The 16,416-nt window shown below is 43.1% G+C and overlaps 1 protein-coding gene across 1 annotated transcript; it reads right to left on the reverse strand.

Annotated features, from left to right (window-relative positions):
* Nucleotides 1–3,038: 3,038 nt before the first annotated feature.
* On the reverse strand, nt 3,039–15,124 carry LOC130844280 (olfactory receptor 1J4-like). Its single transcript, XM_057720601.1, has 3 exons — nt 15,071–15,124; nt 12,064–12,578; nt 3,039–3,981 (listed from the first exon to the last, which is right to left on the reverse strand). Exons 1-3 carry the CDS (start codon nt 15,122–15,124, stop codon nt 3,039–3,041), a joined length of 1,512 nt encoding a protein of 503 aa, XP_057576584.1.
* Nucleotides 15,125–16,416: the final 1,292 nt, after the last annotated feature.

Consider the following 16,416-nt stretch of genomic DNA (forward strand, 5'->3'; position numbering starts at 1 on the left):
CGTTCAATAGGTATTGATACTACTATTTCTGTTTCCTTAGCATCTCAGCTGTAAGTGTCCTTCTCCTTGCCTTGGGTTTTTTTGCATTATTCTGTGACCAGCGGAGGTTCCTTTACTGTTCGCCTGTAAGCGTCGGTGTGTGGGGAGGGAGAGGGTACAATAGTGGCTCCTTCTCCTGGGAGTGAGTGAGCAGTGGCGCACTGTTGTTTCAGTCGGGCTTGGAGATGCCTGTTGCAGAGGGATGCTCGTGGCTCAGGCGTAAACAGAAAGTCTTAGAGTTGGGCCTCTCTCGGGGTTTTTTTGTTGTTGTTGTTGTTGTTGTTTTTCTCTCCGCAGCCTCCCTGCAGCTGGCGTTGCAAGGGGTTTTAATCTAGCCCCGCCCAAGAGCCTGAGTGTGCTTGTTATCCCTGAGCCTTAGGTGGCCCAGGGGCGTCTCTCCCCTGCCTGTTGCAGAGGCACCCAAAGAGAGAGAGAGGCTACGCGCACGGCTCCTCCCCCCCGCCCGTGAGCCTGCAGCCTCCAGCCGCCATCATGGCAGGGCAGCTCTCAGGGACGGGCACTCCTCTCCGCGAACCTCCTCCCTCCTGTCCTCTCGGTCCGTCACCCTACCGGCAACAATGTTTCTCACCCTGAACCAGCTCTCCGGTTCCCACTCTCCCGCTCCCGGACCCTCCGTTCAGCCGCGGATCGATGTCTCGGTCCAGGAACACTGAGCTACGCTGCGGACCTTCCGTGTGTTTCTCACTCCCTCCCGTCTGCCACAGCTCCACCGCTTCACCCTCTTTGAGCCGTCATAGATGCCTCCCTACCAGCTATGTCGGGCTCCCCACAGTCCTTTCTGGTGTCCGAGGCCTTCTGCTGGTGTTCAGCTGGTTCTCTGTGGGAATTACTGCATCCTTCCATGCATTCCCAATGCATCTGTGGAGAGGGATGCACTCCATGTCTCTCTACTTCACCGCCATCTTTTTCTCCGGTTGTATTTCTATAGAGACTAACACTCCTACTATGACCTTAAGTGCCCTACAGATCTGGTCCTCTGATATCACTAAGCTTATCACCTACCATCCCTCCCCCACACAGTCCTGTCCAGATACAGAGGCCCCTTGATGTCCCTGGAATTGGCCAGGCACCATCTCACCTCAGAGTATTTCCAGGTGATGATTTCCATGCTTGGAATGCTTCTGCCCAGATCCCCCCCCTTGGCTTGTGTACCTGTGCTCACTAACGTCTCTGCTTTGATTTTATCTTTCCAGGGAGCTCTACCTGGACCACATGATGTTAAATTATGAACCTCACAGCCAGCATTTTCTTCCGTTTTTTAATGCCTCCCTCATTCATAGAAGCTTTTACCAACCAACAAAGCTTAAAATTTATTTATTTCAGACAAAAACCCATCTTCCATAGAGCTTATATTCCAGTAAAGAAACAATGACAATTAAAAAAATAAGTAAAACTTATGGTATGTTAGAAGGTTCAAAACTTCTGTGGAGTGACTTCCCTGGTGGCGCAATGGTTAAGAATTTGCCTGCCAATGCAGGGGAAGTAGATTCATCCCTGGTCGGGGAAGATCCCACATGCTGCGGACCAACTAAGCCCGTACCCCACAACTACTGAGCCTGAGCTCTAGAGCCTGTGCTCCAAAACAAGAGAAGCACCCCAGTGAGAAGGCAGCACACAACAACAAAGAGTAGCCCCCTCTCTCTGCTACTAGAGAAAGTCCATGTGCAACAATGACGATACAACACAGGCCCAAAACAAAACAAAACAAGCAAACAAAAAAACCTAACTCGGCTATGGAGAAAAGGAGCATGAGGAGCAGGGTCAGGAGTGCTGGAATGTAAACTTTACAAGGGGACTGGGGCTTTTTTTTAACTTATATTCACAGAATGTAGAAAATTGCCTGGCACATAGCAGTCATCCAGTAAATATTTTCCTGTGAAAGAGTTGTAAATTCATCTCATTTACATTTTTCTATTACAAGTGAGATCTCTAGGAAAGAGACAACACTTGTTTTCCCAGAATAAAATTAATCAGAGAGCTGTAAGCTGTTCTCCATAGAAAAATCCCATTTAGAGGGAAAAATCATAATCTTCTGGGAATGGGGAAATTTGCTAATTGGATTGACTAATCTGTGGTCCCCTACCTTCACAGGCACAATCAAATTAAAGTTTATTTCAGTTTCAGCAAACAATCAAAAGTACTTTATTAACTAGACACTGCATTGAGAAGGTAAGTATTCTGGACTTTACCAAAACTGAACATTAGAAATGTAATTCAATATTCGTGGCTCTGGAAACACTAGGTGAGAAAAAGGAATTAAGGAACTGGTTCATGTCTCATTTATTTCGATAGAAATTGTGAGGTATAATGAAAAGTTATACTACCTATTACTAAGGAGGGTTCTTTAACCTATCAAAAAAAATATTCCACGAAACTGAAACTGGCTCTACTTGATATTCCAAATATTCATTTCATTATAGAAAAGTGAAGTGCCGAAACACGTTTAAGAATCTTGACCATCTTCCAACTGGGACCGCGAACTCAGGGTTTGAGAGGGTACAACTTAGTCCAAAATACAATTGAATTTCATATCTCTAATCTTAGCTTCAAACATTCCTGATTCGATTGTTAAAAAAAGAAGCAGAAGATGCCAGTGCCATGTTTTCCTTTTGAGACAGGAGATTGCTGTGTGGTGTTATCTTAGCAAGTCTTTCTCCAGGAAGATAAAACAGTAGTGCAATGTATTCAGATAGATCAAAAAGTAAATGCAATGAATTTACATATCTAACTAATAAGGTGTTCGGTGCTTTGAAGACCACAGGTCTCAAGTGTGCTGGAGGCAAGGCCATATTTAGGATTATGGAAGAATAAATGCACAACAGATATGACTTAAGTGAAAGGGATTGGGCCAATAACAAAGTGACCATTTAAAGGAGAGTTGGGAAGGTGCTGGAGACATGGCTGGTCAACATGCAGCTTTTCAAGGGGGCATTTCTGACAAGGTCAGTGGGCGAAATAAGAACATGGTTGGCTGCTTCTCACTTGGCGAAAAAGTTATTGTTTCTGAAGAGAATCCCCAAAGCCAACTTCATGTCTCTGTTCCTTAGGCTGTAGATGAAGGGGTTTAGCATGGGGGTCACCACGGTGTACATCAGTGAGGCAATCATGTCTTTGACATTGGACTTGCCCGATGAGGGGGAAAGGTACAGTGCTACAATCGTTCCATAGAAAAGAGACACCACAGAGAGGTGGGAACCACAGGTAAACAGGGCTTTGCAGATCCCTTTGGTAGAAGGGACCCTCAGGATGGAGAGCCCAATGCGGCCATAAGAGACCAGGATGCCACTCAGTGGAAGAAAGACAATGGCAGCCCCTTCAGTGAGTATGCCCAGCTCATTGATAGAGGTGTCTGAGCAGGAGAGCTTCAGCAAGGCAGCAAGGTCACAGAAGAAGTGGGGGATGATGTTGTCAGCACAGAAGGACAGTCGAGCCAGCAGGAGGGTGTTGGACAGGGCACTGGCACAAGACAGGAGGCAGGCTCCAGCCACCAGAGATACACACAGCTCCTCCCTCATGATGGTGGTGTAGTGGAGAGGGTGACAGATGGCCACATACCTGTCACAGGCCATCACTGTGAGAAGAAGGTTATCAACGCAACCAAAATATATGAAAAAATACATCTGTGTCACACACTCTGCATAGAGGATGGATGGATCCTGAGTGTGCATGTTCATCAGCATCTTAGGGACGGTGACAGATGAGAAAGAGATGTTAGCGAGGGCCATGTGGCTGAGGAAGAGGTACATGGGAGTGTGGAGGCGAGAGTCCAGCCTGATGAGCAGGAGGATGAGCAGGTTGCCCAGCACTGTGGTCAGGTACATGCCCAGGAACAGGGCGAAGAACATGCCCTGCTGCTCTGGCAGGATGGGGAGCCCCAGGAGGAGGAAGTGGGACATGCTGCTGTGGTTCTCCCTCCTCATACTCCTCTCCTGGCTCCTGGGGATGAAGGAGAGAGGGAACCGTCAGAGGCTTTGCAATTGTGATTATGACCACTACACTAGGGTCTCTTAATTTCTCGTGGAGAAAAACAATAACTGCCCAAACTTCTTTCCTCACCAAGAGTTGCCAAAGCAAGTGACACCCTCAATGCTCAACACGATTCCTTTCAATGGAAACCAGAGCAAATTCATTCTTCCATTTTCTTTTTAATCAGCCATGTTTCTGGCACTAAGCTACTGACTGGAGATACCAGAATAAATAAGACATACAGGACCTCTTCCCTAAGGATGCTGACTGCTAGGGCAGCAGTCCCCACACTTTTTGGCACCAGGGGCAGGTTTCAGGGGAGACAATTTTTCCACGGACAGAAGGGATGATTCAGGCAGTAATTCCAGCGATAGGGAGGGATGGGAAGCAGCAGATGAAGCTTCATTCACTTGCCTGCTGCTTACCTCCTGTTGTGTGGGTAAGTTCCCAAAAGGCCACGGACGGGTACCAGTTTGCCGCCCAGGGATTGGGGACCCCTGCTGCAGGGAACACCTGACAAATGACTGACTAATATTATGGACTGAAACCATATTCTTTCTCTTGTGATCCTCGCCCACTGCTTCCTAGCTGTGACTTGGGATGCTAAATCTTACTTGGCCACGTGTTGTGCCTCTGTAATGTGAAGATACCAATAACACACATTCATAAAGTTAACATGAGGATTCTAATTCAATGCACATTAATATCTAAGAACAGTTTCTTGCCTAAAATATACACAAAATTTTATTGAAATTTTTATGCAAGAATACATATTCAAGAAAACAGGATCATATTCAGGAATTTAATAAAACAGTATTATGACATGCTCAGCACAAAGGACCAAGGAACTGATCTAAAATGTGTGTGTCTCTGAGCTCTCACACTCTGAAGGTGAGCTTCTGAGCTCAGATCCTATCACTGGGGCAAATTCCCAGGTGGAACTTGTCTTAATGCATGTATACCTTCTTGCCAAGAAATAACCCTTATTCTGGGCATGAGCTTCCTCTATCTCCACCCATATCTGGTGCTTCATGTTGGCTTAGATCTGGACACTCACAGGGAGGGAAACACCTGAGCTCTGAGACCTGGGGTCTGAGAGCTGGGAGATATTGCAGGATTGGGGGTGTCTGTTAGAATTTAGTTACCTGATTGATCATCACTATTTCCCAACATTGCTCTTCACACTGCGAATAACTAACATTAAATAAACACTATGTAAGACTAATGCATTTTTGGATTTTAGGCTCACTAAATTTTTTCCACAGTCCTGAGAGGTAGGTGCTATTAAATTCATTGTCAACACAATCAGAAGGAGAAAGAAACCAACATGGTCACACAATTCATTACTTCAATAATCACAATTCTCTTCTGTTTTTTTTTTTTTTTTTAATTCATTGGAATCTTTGCTCCTATGGCCCTACTATTTCTCTCTCTTTTTAGTTAGAGAAAATAGGTAGGACTTTAAGAACTGTTATTTCAGGATGTGAAGAAGTCCTCCTTCTCGGATAACTGTCAGCACTCAGACTCCTGCAGCCCTTTAGTTTGCAAATGGCTTGCATTTGCCTTCAATTTCTCTCAATCCACCTAGGTGTATTTGTGTCTGAAAAGTAGAGAAGACGGTGATTTTTTTCCCTTCATTTTACTAACAGGAGTAGTAAAAACACTTAAACCATCTCACATAGATACTGTAGAGTAGAACCTGGTCTCAAAGGTTGATTTTCTGATAATCTTTTCACTAATAAGAAAATCTACCCATTTCTTTTTATGGTGGGCATGGAGGCTAAAGTTCAATGTGAAATGTGAAAAGTTAAAGTTAAAAGTTAACATGTGCTCGGGAGAGGAGCTTGACATTAACATTGTGTAAGACTCTTTCCATAATTGCTGTTCCACACCAGGGCGTTGCTCAGGGTCATTAATTGACTCAGTTCATGGGGCCAAAGGAGGGACCAGGTACTTGACCATTCTGCCAAGGACTGCTTCTCCCCTAAAGTTGCTAGATCAGACGTAACCCAGGGTCTCAAAGATCTCCTGCGGGAGAACCAGAGCGCTTAATGGCACCAAGGTGCTGCAATTTAAAGGAAAGAGAACAATACAGAAGTGATGTTTTTATTCCATCAGCACCATGTGTGAAAGAGGTGACTGGGAAATTGCTCATTAATGAAGAGGAGATGCTGCATACTGAGGGGTGAGGAGTGGTGTGTGAGAGAGCCTATGGATGGGAATAATTTTCCTGTCTTCATACCAAATTTTGACTCCTGAGCAGTCGGGAGAGTCAGGTGTCTCTGCCTCCACAAGGCTATAATTTACAAAGTGTTCACAATGCTCCTAGAACTAGTGAAGCCCCTTACAGACAGGATCTTTCCACAGTGATCAGGATCCCATTTGCAGTAGACAATGCTGAGCATCACCAAGGCCAAAGCCGAGGCCACAAAGCATTAAGTGGGAAAAAGACAAAATTTGAGTGTCCACGTATGTGACACCAGAAATGAGCGCTTTGTTTCTAAATTCTATTACCAGAATTGAAGAAGTGTGTCAAAACTATTGCACTTCCAGGGGCCCTGCTGGTGTGTCCCAAATCACTGAATCATGGATGCCAGTAGTGCTTCAAAGTGGTCTTCCTTCTGAACTGCCTGTGTGGATTCTGGTCTCATGCAATCAGAGAGTCAAAATTTGAAACTATTGTACACAAACACACATGAATATTTGTATCTTCTGTGTGAAGGATGTCAAGGTGTGGATTTGTTACACAAAAGCACTCACACACTATCACAGACACACACTTGCCAAGTGGAGACTTACAGAGTTCTCTAGCTCATACTCCAAGTAGGTAAATACAGTCAGGGTGTGAGTCAGCTTCACACAAATCTATGCCAAACTCACAAACAAAATACCCATGTACAACAGAGCTACACACAGAAAACTCTCAAGCATCCTCTACCCCAGGCATTGTAGTCACAAGAAGGCATACATATTCCAATCTCAAGCAATGCACAAGATCTTACATATAGCACACCAGCATCAAATGCATGTGAAATAGGCACACACTGAGAGGAAATGTCCAGCTTCTCTGACCTATCTATATCATAGTTGTTTGCCATTCAGTGTGTTTGTCAGTTACACATACAGCATAAAGCCATAAAACACAATACATACACACAAAATTCGCGCAGCATCTCTGATGGTCACACATGCACACATTTACACACAGACACACATGCACGACTATGGAGATTTCTGGCCCCTTCCGAGCTCTACCGCTGCTGTAAGTTCAAATACATTCTGTTTTGTTCTGTTACCTGAATCCTCACTTTCCATCCAGAAGACTCAGGATCCAAAGAAACAGAGCAAACCTCAATGGCCCAAAGACCTTTACAAACTCTCATGTCTGTTTACCAGCTTCAAAACAACAGGCAAGATGATCTCCTTTTCCTCATCAGAAAGAGACCCCCATGGGAGAAAGCACCAAGTCCCTGAGTAGAGAAGCAGTCGACTGGGGCTAATAGCCCAAATTCCTCCCAGGCCCTTGGGAAGAAGTATGTTTTGGGTCCAGATGGCCTGGGCTATGCCTGAAATCCTAGGGGAAAATTGTCCCTAATGTCCCTAATATGGTACCTTGGGCTTTTCTGGTCAGGTCTCTGGGTGGGAAGGTAAAGTTCCCCCATTGATCATGAGTTCAGCTTCTCTGCACAGCAGTGTGTGGGACAGGCAGTGGAAGGACCTCAGAGGGCTTCTGCAGGCTCCCCAGCACCTAGAGGCTTCCACTACAAGGCTTCCATCAAAACACAAAGCCCCTTAAAATGTACAGGTCTCCCCACTCCTCTGTGAGGTTCTCTAGGGTACAGTCCGTGCCTTGTTCAGGAATACAAGGACTGAATGTATAAATCTTGAAAATGGACTCTGAACTCTCCCCCTACACAGAGAGCGTACCTGAGCAATGTATCAATGATATCAGATTCAGTTTCTTCAACATGGAAATAATAACCATGCTCTTCGTGTGAGTTTGAAGGATAGTTAAGTGAGCACATAATGAAAGCTGACTCAATGTTAAGGTTTATTGTCAATGTCTGTATCACTAGGGATCGGCATTGGCTTACAATAGACAAGTGTGATTGGTAACTGTTGAATGAATTCCTGTGTTCATTCATTCATTTATTCCCTTAAATAATCATTAAGTCTCTCATAAAGGTTAACACTGATATATGCTCTGGAAACATGACAATGAATAATACAAACAGAAATCTTTCCTGCGGAACACACCCACTTTGGAGAAAGGTGCAGAAAAAAGATGTTAATGCTAAGCCAATGGCAGATAAATATGAAAAGTGCTGGGGTAGGATAAAAATCAGGTGTAGAGCTAGAGAGAATCAAGAAGGTCAAAGAATACTCAGTGTTACAGAATCCTTTTACAAAGATAACCAGACACTGGTCCAGTCAAGTGGCTGCAGGTCTGTCAACTGGTTTACATCACTACACGCGATTAGAAGGGGTAAAATTGAAAGGACCATGGCTATTAAGTGTTGAAGTTATGATGGAACTGGAAATCTCATACACTGCTAGTGGGAATAGAAAAGAGGTTGAAAATTTCTTTAAAAGTCATACTTGTATCAAAAGAGATAACTAATAAGGACCTACTGTATAGCACATGGAACTCTACACAATACTCTGTAATGACCTGCATGGGAAAAGAATCTAAAAAAGGAGTGGAAATATGTATATATATATAACACATCCACTTTGCTGTAGAGAAGAAACCAACACAAAATTGTTAATCAATTATATTCCATTAAAAATTATTTAAAACAAAACAAAACAAAAGAAAACAGAGGAATGGATAAAGAAGATGTGGTACATGTATACAATGGAATATTACTCAGCCATAAAAAGGAATGAAATAATGCCATTTGCAACAACATGGATGGACCTGGAGATTGTCAGACTGAGAGAAGTAAGTCAGACACAGAAAGACTAATATCATATAATATCATTTATATGTGGAATCTAAAAAAAAGAGTACACAATGAAGTTATCTACAAAACAGGAATAGAGTCACAGATGTAGAAAACGAACTATGATTACCAGGGGATAAATGTGTGAGTGATAAACTGGGAGAATGGGACTTACATATACACACTATTATATATAAAATAGATAAGCTGCTGTATAGCACAGGGGACACTACTCAATTCTCTGTAGTGACCTAAATGGGAAAAAAACCTAAAAAAAAAAAAAAGAGAAGAATGCATATATGTATATGTGTAAGTGAGTCACTTTGCTGTACATCTGAAACTAAGACAATATTGTAAATCAACTAAACTGCAATAAAATTTAAAAAAAGAAGAAGAAGAGACAACTATGTCCGCAGGCTGCCTTCAGACTCGATGTGCAACTCTTCCCTGAGTTTGCAGCCTGCTAGCCTACTCTGCAGATTTGGGACTACTAGCCTCCACAGTGACATGAGCAAATTCCAATAAATCTTTGTCTCTTTCTCTCCATACAACATCTCTCTCCACACAACACACACACACACACACACACACACACACACCCTATTGGTTCTATTTCTCTGGAGAACCTTGACTAATACACCTACTAAGACCTTAGTGCCCTATAAACCTGGTCCTCTGATTTCTCTAAGCTTAGCGCCTACCATCCCTCCCCCACTCAGCCCTGTTCAGCTACGGAGGCCCCTCAGTGTCCCTGGAATAGACCACTCTCCTCACAGTATTTCTAGGTGATGATTTCTGTGCTTGGAAAACTTTTGCCCAGATCCCCCCGTGGCTCACTTACCTGTGCTCACTAACGTCTTTGTCTGGAAGTTATCTTTCCAAAGAGCTCTACCTGGACCACACGATGTTAAATTATGAACTTCCCCCCCCAGCACTCTTCTTCCCTTGTTTTTACACCTCCTTGATTCATACAAGATTTTACCTACCAACAGAACCTAACAATTTATTTATTTTCAATGAAAACCCACCCACTAGAGCTTACACTCTAGTAAACAAACAATGATATTTTAAAAACTAGGTAAACCTTATGGTTTGTTAGAACATTCAAAACTACTATGGAATGAATTCCCTGGTGGCACAGTGGGTAAGAATCCGCCTGCCAATCCAAGGCACATGGGTTCCAGCCCAGGTCCATGAAGATACCACATTCCGCAGAGCAACAAAGTCCACGCACCACAACTACTGAGCCTGTGCTCTAGAGCCTGTGCTCTAGAACCAGTGCTTCAAAACAAGAGAAGCCACAGCAATGAGATGGCCACACACCACAGTGAAGAGTAGCTGCCTCTCTCTGCTAGCAATGAAGATCCAATGCAGCCAAAAACAAAAAACAAAACAAACCAAACAAACAGACAAAAAAACAAACACACACGTAAAACTGCTGTGGAGAAAAGCAGCTTGAGGAGTAGGGCCAGGAGCTGGAATGGAAACTTTACAAGAACTGATGTTTGTTAATTTGTATTCCCAGAATGTAGAAAATTGCCTGGCACATAGAAGTCATGCAGTAAATGTTTCTGTGTGCATGAAATATAAATTCATTGCTTTTACTTTATTCTATTACCAGTGAGATCTCTAGGAAAAAGACAACACTCAGTTTCCCAAATAAAATTAATCAGAAAGCTGTAGGCTGTTCCATACAAACTCCAACTTGGAGGGGAAAATCATAGTCTTCCAGGAATGGGGAAACTTGGGAATTAGATTGACTATTCTGTGGTCCCCTACTGTCACAGGTACAATCAAAGAAAGATTATTTTGGATTTAGAAAACAATCAAAAGTACTTTATTAACTACATACTGAATTGAGAAGGGAAGCATTGTAGACTTTACTGAAACCAAACATTTCAAATGTAATTGAATATTTGAAGCTCTGGAAAACCCTAGGCGAGAAAGAGCGAATAAGGAGCTGGTTCATATCTCATTTATTTCAACACACGGAAACTCTGAGTTATAATGAAAAGTTATATTACCTGCTACTAAGGAGGGTTCTTTAACCTATCAAAGCAACATTCCACAAACTTAAACTGCCTTTACTAGAGATTTCATTGTAGAAAAGTGAAATGCTGTAACTCATTAGGGAATCCTGACCATCTACCACCTGGGGACCGGAAACTCAGATTATAAGATGGTACAGCTTTGATCAAAATACAATTATATTTCATACCTCCATCTTAGCCTAAAACACACCAGGTATGAGTGTGAAAAAAGGAAGCATAAAATGCCAGCATTGTATTTTCCTTTTGAGATAGGTGGTTGTTGTGTGTTATTTCAGCAAGTCTTTCTCTCTTCAGGAGAATAAAACAATAGTTCAATGTATTCAAATTGATGAATCACATATCTTACTATTAAAGAGCTTGGTGGTTTGAAGACCACAGGTCTCATGTGTGTTGTGGGCAATGCCTTCTGTGGGATTATGGAAAGATAAATGGGAAACAGATAAGACTAAAGGGAAACAGACTGGGCCAATAACATAGTGACCATTTAAAGGAGAGTTGGGAAGGTGCTGGAGATATGGCTGGTCAACAGACAACTTTTCAAGAGGTCATTTCTGACAAGGTCAGTGGGGGAAATAAGCATATGGTTGGCTGATTCTCACTTGGTGAAAAGGTGACTGTTTCTGCAAAGAATACCCAGAGCCAACTTCATGTCTCTGTTTTTTAGGCTGTAGATGAAGGGGTTCAGCATGGGGGTCACCACTGCGTACACCAGAGAGGCAATCATGTCTTTGTCATTGGACTTGCCCGATGAGGGGGAAAGGTACTGTGCCATCATTGTTCCATAGAAGAGAGAAACCACAGAGAGGTGGGAACCACAGGTAGACAGGGCTTTGCAGATCCCTTTAGTAGAAGGGACCCTCAGGATGGAGAGCCCAATGCGGCCATTAGAGACCAGGATGCCACACAGTGGAAGAATGAAATCTGCAGCCCCTACAATGACTATGCCCAGCTCATTGAGAGAGGTGTCTGAGCAGGAGAGCTTCAGCAGGGCAGCAAGGTCACAGAAGAATTGGGGGATGATGTTGTCAGCACAGAAGGACAGTCGAGCCAGCAGGAGGGTGTGGGACAGGGCACTAGCACAAGACAGGAGGCAGGCTCCAGCCACCAGAGATACACACAGCTCCTCCCTCATGATGGTGGTGTAGTGGAGAGGGTGACAGATGGCCACATACCTGTCATAGGCCATCACTGTGAGAAGAAGGTTATAAATGCAAGCAAAATATATGAAAAAATACATCTGTGTCACACACCCTGCATAGGGAATGTATTGGTCCTGAGTGTGCATGTTCATCAGCATCTTTGGGACGGTGACAGATGAGAAGGAGAGGTCTGTGAGGGCCAAGTGTCTGAGGTAGAAGTACATGGGAGTGTGGAGGCGAGAGTCCAGCCTGATGAGCAGGAGGATGAGCAGGTTGCCCAGCACCGTGGTCAGGTACATGCCCAGGAACAGGGCGAAGAACACGTCCTGTTGCTCTGGTGGGATGGGGAGCCCCAGGAGGAGGAAATGAGACACGCTGTCTCTTACTTTCTCCTGGAGACACTTGAGCGCTGAGATCTGGGGTTAAGAGCTGGGAGATACTGAAGGATTAGGGGTGTCTATTAGAATTCACTTACCCGATTCACCCTTCCTATTTCCCAATATTGGTCTATCCACTGTTAATAATTGACATGTAATAAACACTATATCAGAGTAATACATTTGTGGCTTATAGCCTCACAAAGTTTTTTCAGCACTCCTAAGAGGTAGATGTTAGTAAATTTTATTGTCAACATGCTTCAACGGAGTAGGAACTAGTGTGAATACAGTTAGCAACTTCTATAGTTACAATTCTCTCCTGTGTTTTTTAAAAAATTTATTGGAATCTTTGCTCCTATCGCCCTACTATTTCTATCTCTCTTTCTTTAGAGAAAACAGGTGGAACTGAAGAAATGTTATTTCAGGATTTGAAGAAGACCTCCTTCACAGATAACTGTCAACAGTCATACTCCTGCCGCCCTTTAGATTGAAAATGACTTTCATGGCCTTCAATTTTGTTCAATCCCTCATTTATTTGTGTATGGGAGTTAGAGAAGAGAGTGATTTTTTTCTTTATTTTATTTACAGGAGTAGTGAAATTGCTTAAATAATCTCACATAGATATTGCATAGTGGAACCTGCTCTCAAAGGTTCATTTTCTGATCATCTTTTCACTAGACAGAAAATACACCCACTTCATTCTTTCGGAGGTAGAGAGGCTTAAGTTCAATGTGAAATGTGAATAGTTAACGTTAATATATGCTTGGGAGAGGAACTTGACATTAATATTGTATAAGACTGTCAGCAGATGCTTGTTCCTGACCAGGGCGTTGCTCAGGGTCACTAACTGACTCAGCTCATGGAGCACAAGTGGGACCAGGTACTTGATCCTTCGGTCATGACTGCTTCTCCCAGAAAGTTGCTAGATCACACATAACCCAGGGTCTCAAAATCTCCTGGAGGAGAACCAGAGCATGTAATGACACCAAAGAGCTGCAATTGAAAGGGGAGGGAAAAGTACAGAAGTGGTGCTTTGATTCCATCAGCACCACATATGAACGAGGTGGTTTGGAAATAGCTCAGTAATGAAAAGAGAAGTTGTGACCTGGGCGTCATGGGGTAGGGACTGGGCGAGAGCCTATGGATGGGCCTAATTTTCCTATCTTCATATCAAATTTTGTCTCCTGAGCTATTAGGAGAGTCAGGTGTGTCTGCCTCCACAAAGCTACAATTTACTAAGTGCTCATGATGTGCTTAGAACTAGTGAACCCCCTTACAGATTATCAGGATCCCATTTGACAGTAGACAATGCTGAGCATCACCAAGGCCAAAGCCGAGGCCACAAAGCATTAAGTGGGAAAAAGAGAGTTGAGTGTCAAAATAGGTGACACCAGAAATGAGCATTTTGTTCTAAATTATATTACCAAAATTGAAGCAGAATGTCAAATATATCGGGCTTCCAGGAGCCCTACTGTAGTCTTCAACTTACTGAACAATGGATGCCAGTGGTGCTTCAGAGTGTGCTTCCTTCACAGCTGCCTGTGTGGATTCTCATCCCACGCAAGTGGAGAGTCAAAATGTGAGACTGTTACACACACACACACACACACACACACACACACAAATATTTCTTAATTCTGTGTGAAGGAAGTCAAGGTGTGGGTTTGTTACACAAAAGCACTCACACACTATCACAGACACACACTTGCCCAATGGAGACTTATAGATTTCTCTAGCTTATACTCCAAGTAGGTAAATACAGTCAGGGTATGAGTCACCTTCACACAAATCTATGCAAAACTCAAGAACAAAATACACGTGCACAACTCAGCTACACAGAGAAAACACTCAGGCATCCTCTACCACAGGCATTGTAGTCACAGGAAGTCATGCATATTCCTGTTCCAAGCAGCGCCCAAGGTCGCACACACAGCACACAAGAAACACATGCGAGTAAAATAGGCACAACTGAGAAGACATTTCCAGCGTCTCTGACCTATATATATCCTAGTGTGCTTGTCATGCAGTGTGTTTGTCAGTTACACATACAAGCATAAACTATACAACACAATACCCCTGCAGAAATACACATAACTTCTCTGATGGTCACACTTGCACAGATTTACACACAGACACACATTCACGACTGTAGATATTACATGACTCCTGAAGAGCTATACCAGTGCTATGAGTTCAGACACCGTCTGCTTCGTTCTATTACCTGAATCCTCACTTTCTGTCCAGAAGACCCAGCATCGACAGATAAAGAGCAACCCTCAGTGGCCCAAGGACCTTTACAGACTCTCATGTCTGTTCACCGCTTTCAAAACAACAGGCAAAAAGATTCACTTTCAGTCATCAGAAAAAGATCCCAGAGGGAAACAGCCCCAAATCCCTGACTAAAGAAGCAGTTGATTGGAACGAATTGCCCAAAGTCCTCCTGGTCCCTCGGGAAGGAGGATGTTTTGGGTCCAGAAGGACTGAGCCGTACCTGAAATCACAAGAGAAATTGTCCCTGATGTGAGTGGTACCTTGAGCTTCTGCTCAATCTTCAGGTGGGAGTTAGATGCTCCCCCATTGATCATGAGTTCAGCTTCTCTGCACAGCAGTGTGTGGGACAGGCAGTGTAAGGACCTCAGGGGGCTTCTGCAGCCTCCCCAGCACCTAGAGGCTTCCATGAGAACACAAAGCCCAGTAAAATATATAGATATACCTTCTCTTCTCTGAGGTTCTCTAGGAGGTGGTCCGTGCCTTGTTCAGGGTAAGGGGACTGAATGTATAAGTCTGGAAAAGAACTCTGAACTCTCCCCCTACTAAGAGCGCATACCTGAGCAATGTATCAAAGATCTCAGATTCAGTTTCTTCAAAGTAGAAATAATAATCTTACTCTTCGTGTGAGTTTGTAGGATGGTTAAGGGAGCACATAATGAAAGCTTAATCAATGTTAAGGTTTATTGTCAACGTCTGTGTATCACTAGGGATTGGCTATGGCTTACAATAGACACGTGTGATTGGTAACTTTTGAGTGAATTTATCTGTTCATTGGTTCACTCATTCACTTAAATAATCGTTAAGGCTCTCATAAAGGTAGACACTGATACATGCTCTGCAGACACAATAGCGAATAATATAAACAGAAATTCCTCTTGCAGAACACCCACCTAATTCGGAGCGGGGCACAGAAAACATTCATAGGTGCAAAACCAACGGTGGGCACATGGGGAAAAGTGCTGGGGTAGGATACAAATCAGGCCCGGAGCTAGGGAGAATCAAGAAGTTCAAAAAATACCCAGTGTTAAGGATTCTTTTTCATAGAAACCCAGACACCCCTCCACTCAAGTGGTTCCAGGTCTGTAAACTGGCTTACACCACTACACACCTGTTAGAATGGCTAAAATTGAAAGGGCCACAGCTATTAAGTGTTGTTGAAGTTATGACAGAAATGAAACTCTTATACACTGCTAGTGGGAAAATAAAAGAGTTTGAAAATTTCTCTAATAGTTAAAAATATAGCAAAATAGTTAACTAATAAGGACCTGCTGTGTATCACAAGGAACTCTACTCAAAATGACCTATTGGAAAAGAATCTAAAAATAAGTGGACATATATGTATATATATATATATGTATCATTCACTTTGCTGTACAGCAAAAAGTAACACAACATTGTAAATCGACTATACTCCAATAGAAATTTAAAAAAAATAAACTAGTGAAATGGGAGAAAAGATAAACATATACCTAGCATATAACAGAGAAAACAAATGTATATCTCTATAGGTAGATTTACACAAGAATGTTCATAACAGCTTTATTTAACAGCCAGATACTGGAAACAGCCCACATGCCCATCAAAAAGCTCTGGTTTATCCATACAA

The sequence above is a fragment of the Hippopotamus amphibius genome, chromosome 2 (genome assembly GCF_030028045.1).
Source record: "Hippopotamus amphibius kiboko isolate mHipAmp2 chromosome 2, mHipAmp2.hap2, whole genome shotgun sequence".
Taxonomy (NCBI): Eukaryota; Metazoa; Chordata; class Mammalia; order Artiodactyla; family Hippopotamidae; genus Hippopotamus; species Hippopotamus amphibius.